The 11,342-nt window shown below is 43.1% G+C and overlaps 1 protein-coding gene across 5 annotated transcripts in view; it reads right to left on the bottom strand.

Annotated features, from left to right (window-relative positions):
• Positions 1 to 201: 201 nt before the first annotated feature.
• Positions 202 to 11,342, bottom strand: part of LOC135908699 (uncharacterized) — a 195,707-nt gene continuing 184,566 nt past the window's right edge. For 3 of the 5 annotated variants that reach the window (XM_070536406.1, XM_070536407.1, XM_065440558.1), the window contains one exon: positions 6,825 to 8,004. In XM_070536406.1, the coding sequence (XP_070392507.1) occupies positions 7,612 to 8,004 (393 nt within the window). In that variant the 3' untranslated portion in view covers positions 6,825 to 7,611. Of the gene's footprint in view, positions 541 to 6,824; positions 8,005 to 11,342 lie in introns of those variants that run through there. The other 2 variants (XR_011512987.1, XM_065440559.2) reach the window with 1 other exon arrangement.

Raw genomic sequence — 11,342 nt, 5'->3', positions numbered from 1 at the left:
GATGTCAGGTCTCGCAATCATTCGTAATAAAACAAATTAAGCAATAAGATTGCCTAGCGATACTTGCCTCTCCATTCTATGCCACTCGTCAACCTCGTCAAAATAATTCTTATTGGTTTAAGTGCAGATATGGCTTCAGTCGATAAATCTTTATATCATGATTACCTTTCATTTACAAACATATCTGCGGGTTTGCAAAAACATATTTCAATCTTTCATTTAAACGTCCAAAGCATAAAAAATAAACAATATAAAATTGAAGAATTGTTTCAACACACCAACACTAATCCCGATGTTCTTCTTTTTACTGAGACGTGGATATCTGATAAGGACTACCCCATACAGTTCGCAAACTACAGGCATCACATACTAAACCGTACCTACGCCAGAGGTGGTGGTCTAGCAGCATATGTACGAAATTATCTAAACTCGGAGAACATTGCAGATTTCTTCCATTCGCCAGTTGCGATCCATTCGCAACGTTGAATGCCTCACTATTCGTCTTCAAGCAGGAACATTTTCAGTAGTCTACAGACCACCCTGTGGGAACAAAAAAGAATTATTTTCCTTTGTCGATAAGCTGCTAGCTTATCTCAGCGGCACCGACCAAATGTTTGCCATACTAGTTGATACGAACATAGATATGATGGCTGAAAATACAATAACACGAGAATATAATCAGCTGCTTTACTCTTACGCATGCTCGAATATTATAACCTTGCCTACACGAGTTACAGCACACAGCCAAACCTTATTAGATGTCTGTATCACTAATGTACATGATTTCACTGTGACTGCTGGTGTCATGTCCTCTGATATAAGCGATATATATATATCTTCCGATTTTTTGTCTTCTGCCTTGTTCGCAGAAATACAAGCATAATGCGCCTGTATATTCCTACCGTCTCATAGATACAACGACACTAGCCCATTTTCGCTCTCTTATTCGGGAAAAAAACTGGGAATCTGAACTAACTGAAAGTGACCCAAATAAGGCATACAATTCATTTTTCGATAAACTAATCACTTGCAACGACATAGCCTTCCCACAGCATAGTGCTACAAAACGACCCAGAAAATTAGAAAGCCGTGGATAGATGTAGTGCTTTTTACAAAAATCAAAAACAAAAATAAAATGTACCATACATTCCTTACAACTAGAGACATGAATGAATTAGCCAAATTTAAGGAGTACCGTAACCAAGTAAATTCAGAATTAAAAAAGGCAAAAGAAAAATATTATGAGAAGGTGTTCTCGCGCATATATACAAATCCAAGAAAAGTTTGGCTGGAAATTAAGAAAATATCTGGAGGAAAGGCTAGCCCTCAAGACCTACAAATAGCTTCGGTTAACGGCACTCTTTCGGGTGAAGAAGCCGTCTCTATCCTAAACACTCACTTTGTTCAATGCTGCAGCAACATTTCTGCAGCAGATCCAGAAGAGACACGGCATACTGTGAAACCGTCTCTGCAAAATTCTTTAATGCTATTTCCGGTGACACCAACCGAAGTAAAGAGCGTGATCAAAAACTTTAGGTCAAACAGTGCTGCAGGTTTCGACGGTATCATGGCATCTCCTATAAAATATGTGTCTGACATCATCTCTAATGGATTAGCTCATATTATTATTAAAATCTTTGAGTCCGGAATTTTTCCTAGCAAACTTAAAATAGCCAGAGTCTGCCCGGTTCATAAAAGCGGTGCTGATCATAGTGTAAACAACTTCCGACCCATATCTATACTACCTCTTTTTTTCAAAATTTTTGAAACTGTTTTAAACACTCGACTAGAAGGTTTCTTAAGGAAATATTCTATTATTAGTACTGCGCAGTACGGATTCCACAAAAATAAATCACGTGAGGATGCGCTCTTAAATATAAAACATCAAATACTGCAAAATATAGAAAACCGTTTATACACGGTAGGCTTATTTCTGGACCTACGTAAGGCTTTTGACAGCGTAAATCATGGTATACTTCTGTGCAAACTTTATGACTAGGGTATACGTGGTACAGCATTACAGTTAATGAGAAGTTACTTAACGGATCGTTACCAGTTTGTTTCATATAATCAGGCCACTTCCTCACTTCTCAAAATACAGAATGGCGTGCCACAGGGATCCATACTTGGTCCTATATTATTTAATCTATATATCAATGACCTTCCTAACATTTCTTCCTCACCTAATGTCATCATGTACGCAGACGATACTAATCTTTTCTTTGCAAATTCTTCCTTGCAATGCATACAAAACGAAATAAATGATTATTTAAATTTATTATCTTAATGGCTGTACATCAACAAACTACAATTGAATGTCAACAAAACCAAATATATAATATTTAGACCGACAAAGAAGCCATTGCCTGTTAATATAACCGTTCTATTTCAAGCAAAGAGGCTAGAACAAGTAACAACGCAAATGTTTTTGGGGGTATGGTTCCAAGAAAACCTCTCCTGGGAAAATCATGTCAATGAGCTTTGCAATGATCTTAGCAAAGTAGTAGGCTGTATGTGTATAATTGGTTATTTAATACGTTTATGGCGTAAGAAAGCAATATACTACGCCCTTTTTTACTCGAAGCTAACTTATTCTGTATTTATCTGGGGAACAACTACAACAAAAAACTGTGATAAGTTATTAAGCTTGCAAAAACAAGTAGTCCGAATTTTTGAAAACTACCATGGTAGGCCGCGTGACTTACCCACACACAATCTCTTCGACAAACATTTCTTGATCCGCGCAAATCAAGTATTTTATTATAGATTACTCTTACATATAAAAAAACACAGACTCCATGTTGTCAGCATACCCACTTCTTTTCGATACCCATTACGTTATCAAATCAAGAAAATACCATTCACGCGTACTAACTACGGACGTCAGGATATAAACTATCAAATACCTAGGCTACTAAACATTGTTGAGCAAAAAATTGATTTCTGTGCGCCTAATTTTAAGCAATGTATAAAAAACCTACTCATACACTATCAAATTATTTACACATAAATTGCTCTCGCACAAAATTTTTTTTATGCGCTATATATGTATTCCTTAATCTGCGCGGTAATGTGATTGCACAAACAAAAACTGAAGCATAAATGTCTTTTACACATAGTCATTGTATAATGTACACATTATCTTGTTTATTTTTCTTTCTTTTGTACATCGTACTTGCTTGTTTCCTGTTATATTTGCTTTTTTTCGTACATCGGATCATCATGTAAGCCGAACGCACTTATGAGCAAGAGCCCCTGTCAGGCCAAATGGCCTTTAGCTCTTGTTTCCTCTTTCTGTAATTAAGAAAGGAAATAAACTTCAAACTCACCGCCCACTGTTAATGGCCGGCTATTCGAGTACGCAAAACATGGACCGGGGCGTCGGTCACGCCACTAACGAAGAGCAGAGAGCATCGCTACGAAATAGCAGCCTAGGTTTCAGATTGTTCTTCATGTGCTCAAAATTGATTTCTTAATACAATGCTCCGTGTTTCACTGCATATCTGAGTTTTTGTGAAGATAGATTGACATGGCAGTCTTATGTTTGACGCTGATTTAATTCCTGCCTAAAATTTTACTTATTACAAAATAGCAGTGTAACCTCCTGCGATATGACGAAGTACCATTTGCACGACCAGACACAGATTTGTGTAGCTGCCTGTATGAGGGTCTATTTTGGAATTCTGTATGACACTGGTAAATTACAAATTTCCACATTCACAGTACAATAAAAAAACATTTCCTACTGATGAGGGTTATGCAGGTTCTGTAGGCATGCCAACAACTCGCGGGAACCTGCCGCTCTGCTAGAAGCTGGACAGCACAACGAATATTTACAATTTATTTATTTATTTATTTATTTATTTATTCGTTTACCTATTTACTTATTTATTTATTTATTTTTACTGCTGTCCTGTTTCCAGGACCATAGCAGGGTGCATACAAATTGAAATTGAAAAATCTAAGTACAAAATAGAGAGGTGCATAACGTAGCTCACTCGCCATGTGCAAAGGCAAGCAGTTACTGAACCACACAAAGTAAATCACTCGCTAGATAAACATTGGGGCGACTCAAATAATGGCAGCGAGCATTGCGTTACAGCGTCATCAGTAAGAAAATTTCATTGAACAATAGTTCTAGGAAAAAAGAAAAATTTGAAGCAATTCCTTTTAATAGTTAACGGTGTTATTTTCTGTGAGTGTCGATGGCGTGTAGCATAACCAGCAGAAAAAGTGATAAAGCTTGTTGTATCAAAGTTGTAGTGCCCTTTTATGAGCTGAAATAAAAATTTTAAACAGTATGTTCGACTCCTTTGCCTCACAGATGGCAATCCACTTCTCTTGACGAGCTCTGTAACTGAAGTGCGGCCATAAGAATTATATATGATCGTACTGCCCTTTTTCTAACTTTTCCTAGTTTAGTGATGTTTCTTTTTGTAAAGGGATCCCATATGACAATCGCGTATTTCAACAATGGTCAAATTATGGCATCGTAAGAAAGAAGACGCACAGGAGGTGAAGCAAATTTTAAAGAGCGTCTTATGTAAAATAGTTTTCGAAGGCAGTTTGCTGGGACAATGTCAGCATGTTTGTTCCACGAGAGAGTGTTAGTAATCCAGAGGCCAATGTATTTATATGCTGTTATCTCAGAAAGCATGATGTTTTCGCCGTGGCAGTTGCACAATAAAGGGTGATTTTGAACGATATCCTCATAAAGAGTTTTATCGTAGTTAATTTCCATTTGCCATTCATTGCACCAGTTTACTGTGTCTTTAAAGGCATCATTTAGTCTAAGTTGATCGTCAAGAGATGAAATTTTTTCGTACAGCACACAGTCATCAGCGTACAGCCTAATACCCGCAGAAATCTGATCCATAATGTCATTTATATAAAGTAAAAACAGAAGCGGACCAAGAACTGATCCTTGGGGGACGCCAGAATCAACGGGCACCTTATCTGAACTGGCTGAATTTAGTGTTACAAACTGACGTCGGTTAGTCAAATAACTCCTTATCCAGACGAGTAGCTTGTTATTTTGCACAATATAGCTTAGATTATACAGCAATTTCTTATGCGATACCTTATCGAACGCCTTACGGAAATCCATGAATATTAGGTCCATTTGTTTACCCTCGTTTATGGCTGCTGCAAAGTCATGAATGATTTCGACAAGCTGGGAATTAGTTGAAAATCCTCGCCTAAAGCTGTGCTGCATACAGGTAAGTTCAGGTAAGCTTATGGTAAGCTTATGGTAAGTGGTGGTATACAGGTAAGCTTATGTTCCTCGATAAAAGCAGTTATATGTTTGTGAATAATATGATGTAAGATTTTACAAGCTGTTGAAGTTAGTGAAATTGAACGGTAATTTTGAATGAGTGTTTTGTCACCAGATTTATGCAAAGGTATGATTCTGGCATCCCGCCAATCATCAGGTAGTGTAGTTTCGTTTAAAAATCTAGTGTACAGAACATGTAAGTATTTTGCACACCATTACGCATAACGTTTTAAGAAAACATTTGGGATATTGTCTGGTCCAGGAGAACGTCTGCGTTCAACAGCAGATTGAAGATGCCATGTTCACTTAATACTACATCAGGAATAGGAAGGGTGAACACTTCGAAAGGCGGAAGACGGCCGTCATCTTGCGTAAATACGTCTTTGAAACTTTTATTGAATGCTGTCAAAGCCCCTGCATCATCCAGCACGCAACTACCAACAATTATACATCCGTCGTTAGAGCGAGACTTCGGGCACACCAACCTCCAAACTTTTTCAGGTGACGTGCTGATAGTAGGTGGAAGTGTTGCATCGAAATAATTTTTTTTTATCATGCGCAATCTTGTTCTTCACATCTTCCAATATCTGTTCGACCATTATTTTCATATCAGACCTGTTTGTCGTTCTCCCTCTTTCTTTAGGGGTTTCAATGCTTGGTGTAACTGCAGCGTTACTCGACTTATTCGTGGATTACGCAAGTTATGCTTTTTAGCTATCCTCGGCACGAAAAGCTGAATGCATTCGTGAATTACCTCCTTGAAAAAAAAAGCCACAAGTCATTCACCGAACAAGTGTTGTTTCTGAAAGAGTCATAAATAAAACTGAGAGCATCAAGAATAGACCCGTCTTCTGCTTTAGAAAAATTGCGAAACAACTTGATATCGCCTCACTGTTCCAATGCGGCGCCCTCTAACGGCAAGACTACTGCTTTGTGACCTGAAATGCCGGAGGTGACGCTGCAGATCACTTTGTCTTTAATATTCCCACTTATAAGGAACAGATGAAGGATTGACTCAGAACCGTTTTCAATTCTGGTTGCCTCATTTACAACTTCTAAGAGGTCGAAATTGAACGCCATGTTTAACATTTCATTATCGGCACTTTTGTGACTGGTTATGGAAAAGGTGTTCCAGAGCAGATTGGGAAGGTTAAAATCACCTGTCAAAATCACTTTGTCTTCAGGATTTATGAGGCGATGAATATAATCGTTCAGCTGTTCAATTGTTGTGGCAGATGAATTCGGAAGCCTGTAAACTGCTCCTAAAAGGTAGCAGATTTTATTTGTGGAAAGTTTGCAAAATAGGTTTTCCACGCCTGTTATGTCAGGCATTGCTGTAACATGTAATGAAGATTTGAAAAGAACCGCTATGCCTCCTCCTCTTCAATCGCAATCTTTTCGAAAAACGTTGCACTTTCTTGGAACGAACTCACTGTCAAAAACCTCTTCGCTCAGTCACGTTTCTCTGACCACAAATAAATGAGGATCGTGGCAGACCATCAGCTCTTTGAGACACTCGATTTTATGCACGATGCTGTGGCAGTTAACATTAAGAATATTGATGTTCCGCCTATCTAATATTATAGGTCACGTCTTATTCTTTGCTATATTGAAACGCCCTCCTTTCTCCTCATTCTACTTATACAGTGTGCCATTTACGATTAGCTTGTCAAGGACCAACGTAACTTTCGCGCCTTCTGCTCGTTCTTCTGCTGCGCTCAGTCGAAGCTTCTTTCTTGTTTCGAGCACGTTCTTTAAAAATCCTCTGATAATTATTTATCACTTTCTTTTAGTTTCGGACAAGTCCATTGACACTTTATCTCGACGGTCGAGCAGTTTGATTATAACTGGACGAGTCTTTCCCTTCTTTTTACCAATTCTGTGACACCTTTCAATATTGTCAACAGTGAGGCCGAGCTTCGCCAAAAAAAAATGTCGTTTCTTATTGTATTTGCAAGTTCATCAAGGCTTTCAGTGGTTTCTTCTTGTATGCCAAATATAACTAAATTGTTCCTTCAACTTCTATTCTCTAGTTCGTCTACCTTGGACGTCAATAATGACACGTTACTTTCAAATTCTTTTACCGTAGATTTCAATTCCTTCATTTCTGCCTTTAACTCTGTTATTACGTTAATATGTGCTTCTAAACCAGTAATTCTCTAGGACACACTTGCAATGACGGCTTCCATTTTCCCCTGTTTTGCCAGAACATCACCGATATATGCCGTCATGCTACTCTGTCCCTGAAGAAGTTCCGTCAACCTTTCGCGCTTTGTTCGGCCTGGATTGGCCTCAACGTCCCCACACACCAAAAGATTCTGTTGAAATCACGAAGTTCATAAAAAGAAATCTCCAATATCGGGTAGGCACGGCCGCAACACCAAAAGGCGGTCATCGCAACGATAGCCTTGTGTAAGCAAGTGAACACCAACCTGCACAGCGTAGCGAAACGGGTTCGTCAACATGTCTGATGTGCCGGTGACACGCCCACTAGTTACAGTCGTTGCGTCGAAGCCTTTTATACCCTCTCGAACGTTTACATGATAAGATGGAACCAGCTTTGGCGCAATCGCAGATGCTTTCACGCGTGCAACGTTGATTTCCGTGATGACACACTGGTCCACATGTGCCGTTCCATCTAAGCCGCTGGATTGAAGATCATTTGTAGGCAGCACTGTCGTCGCAAAGCCCAGCATTGCGGACTGCGTGCCCAGAGCCACTGCGAGAACCTGCACAGCGTAGCGAAACGGGTTCGTCAACATGTCTGATGTGCCGCTGCCATGCCCTCTCCGCCCAATTCTGCCCATGCCCAACGATAAAGCATTTGATCTGCGTACTTTCACAAAGATTCGCACAAAACTGTCGCTACATTGCGAGTTCTAGGATACCTTTGTGCACTCACCGTGCTTGCTCAGTGGCTATGCTGTTGGGAAGCCGCATTTCGATGGCGGCGAAATGCGAAAACACCCGTGCACTTAGATTTAGGTGCACGATAAAGAACCCCAGGTGGTCGAAACTTTCGGAGTCCGCCACTACGGCATGCTTCATAATCAGAAAGTGGTTTTGGCACGTTAAACCCCATAATTTAATTTTTAATGCGTTTGTGCGATATTGTCACCTGGTAGTGACGTTAAATGACACAGTAGCAGTACTGTGAAAGACAAAACTAGCTTTTATTGGGCGAACCTGTGCCCACAAAACAGGCTACACTTAAAGCACAACGATAGCGGCGAACACAGTCGGCGATCGTCGAAAATCTGATCTGCGGGTCTAGCGCGTCGGCTTTTATAGAGCAGTCGTCGACTGTTCCAGACTAATCGTTTGGACCCGCGTACTTTCCACAAAGTTCTACACCGTTCGCGTTACGCGATGAAATCAGATAACACAAGGTTCGGCGACAACAGACAGCCGGGTAGAAGCATCAATAACTTTCCAGAAACGTCGGATGCGTCCCTCGCCGTGCGATTACAGTTGTTAAGCGGCGAAACGTGGTCGCCCGATAAAGATAAGTACACGTGTCAATACCCCCCTCTTAAAAAGCATCGACCCGATGCTGCAAACAAACGAAGGTAATAAACAAAAGCACTCGCAGCAAAGAAAAGAACAAAAATGACGAAGTTCGTCAGCGTCCGTAAAAGTTTTTAAGGCGCACCACGTGGACCACTTCAGATCGTGCGCGGCGCCGCTCTGAATGCGAAATGCCGTCTGGCACGAGCTCATAGTCCAGAGCGCCAATACGTCGGATGACCTTGTAGGGCCCGAAATAGCGTCCGAGTAGTTTCTCACTGAGTCCTCGTCGGCGTATCGGGGTCCAGACACAAACACGGTCGCCAGGCTGGTACTCCACGAAGCGTCGTCGGGGGTTGTAGTGTCGGCTGTCGGTCCTCTGCTGGCTCTTGATTCGCAAGTGGGCGAGCTGTCGGGCTCCTTCGGCGCGCTGGAGATAGCTAGCGACGTCAACATTCTCTTCGTCAGTTACGTGCGGCAGCATGGCGTCAAGCATCGTCGTCGGGTTCCTGCCGTAAACCAGCTTAAATGGCGTGATCTGTGTTGTTTCTTGCACCGCCGTGTTGTACGCAAAGGTTACGTACGGCAGGACCGCGTCCCACGTCTTGTGTTCGACGTCGACGTACATTGCTAGCATGTCGGCAAGCGTCTTGTTCAGGCGCTCCGTGAGACCATTCGTCTGCGGATGGTAGGCAGTTGTCCTCCTGTGGCTTGTCTGGCTGTACTGCAGAATGGCTTGGGTGAGCTCTGCTGTGAAAGCCGTTCCTCTGTCGGTGATGAGGACTTCTGGGGCACCATGTCGCAGCAGGATGTTCTCGACGAAAAATTTCGCCACTTCGGCTGCGCTGCTTTTTGGTAGAGCTTTAGTTTCAGTAAAACGGGTGACATAGTCCGTCGCCACGACGATCCACTTATTCCCGGATGTTGATATCGGAAACGGCCCCAACAAATCCATCCCAATCTGCTGGAATGGTCGGCAAGGAGGTTCGATCGGCTGTAGTAATCCTGCTGGCCTTGCCGGTGGTGTCTTGCGTCGTTGACAGTCTCGGCATGTCTTGACGTAACGGGCGACGTCGGCGGTCAGACGCGGCCGGTGATACCTTTCCTGTATTCTCGACAGCGTCCGGGAAAATCCGAGGTGCCCAGCGGTTGGATCGTCGTGTAGGGCGTGCAGTTTTTCTGGCCACAGCGCTGACGGTACAACATGAAGGTAGCTGGCGCGGACTGGTGAGAAGTTCTTCTTCACGAGCAGGTTGTTTTGTAGCGTGAACGAAGATAACCCGCGCTTAAATGCCCTAGGGACAACGTCGGTGTTCACTTCCAAATACTCGACGAGGCCTTTTAGCTCCAGGTCGGCTCGTTGCTGTTTAGTGAAGTCTTCCGCGCTTATTATCCCAAGGAAGGCGTCGTCGTCCTCGTCGTCTTGCGGCGGGGGATCGCTGGGGGCGCGCGATAAGCAGTCGGCGTCGGAGTGTTTTCTTCCGGACTTGTATATTACCGTGACGTCATATTCTTGTAGTCTGAGGCTCCACCGCACCAGCCTTCCTGAAGGGTCCTTTAAGTTAGCTAGCCAACTCAATGCGTGATGGTCATGACGACTTTGAATGGCCTGCCATAGAGGTAAGGGCGGAATTTAGCTGTAGCCCAAATGATGGCGAGGCATTCCTTTTCAGTCGTAGAATAGTTGCTTTCCGCTTTTGACAGCGACCGGCTAGCATACGATATCACCCTTTCAAGTCCTTCTTTCCTCTGGACTAGGACGGCACCGAGGCCTAGGCTACTGGCGTCAGTGTGGATTTCGCTATCGGCGTCCTCGTCGAAGTGTGCAAGTACCGGCGGCGTCTGCATGCGTCGTTTGAGTTCTTGAAATGCCTTGGCCTGCGGCGTTTGCCACTTGAACGTGACATCACATTTGGTTAGATGTGTTAGCGGCTCCGCGATGAGTGAAAAGTCCTTGACAAAGCGCCTATAGTAGGCACACATGCCAAGGAATCTGCGCACTTCCTTCTTGTCGGTTGGCTGCGGGAACTTTGCGATGGCAGCTGTCTTCTGTGGGTCGGGGCGTACTCCTGATTGGCTGATCACGTGGCCTAGGAACAAAAGCTCATCGTAAGCGAAACTTCACTTTTCTGGCTTCAGAGTGAGCCCTGATGACTTGACGACTTCTAACACTGTCGCAAGCCGCCTAAGGTGATCGTTGAAATTTCCGGCGAAGACAACGACGTCATCCAGGTAAACCAGGCACGTCTGCCACTTCAGTCCGGCTAACGCCGTGTCCATGACGCGCTGAAACGTTGCAGGCGCCGAGCACAGTCCGAATGGCATGACCTTGAACTCGTAGAGGCCGTCTGGCGTGATGAAGGCAGTCTTTTCGCGATCTCTCTCGTCGACTTCTATTTGCCAGTAGCCAGACTTGAGGTCTATCGACGAGAAGTATTTAGCGTTGCAGAGCCGATCCAATGCGTCGTCTATCCGTGGAAGGGGGTACACATCCTTCTTCGTGATCTGGTTCAGTCGACGATAATCGACGCAGAAGCGTAGGGTTCCATCCTTTTTCTTT

This window comes from Dermacentor albipictus, chromosome 3 (genome assembly GCF_038994185.2).
Source record: "Dermacentor albipictus isolate Rhodes 1998 colony chromosome 3, USDA_Dalb.pri_finalv2, whole genome shotgun sequence".
Classification (NCBI taxonomy): Eukaryota; Metazoa; Arthropoda; class Arachnida; order Ixodida; family Ixodidae; genus Dermacentor; species Dermacentor albipictus.
This window is presented reverse-complemented; position numbering and strand designations above follow the sequence as displayed.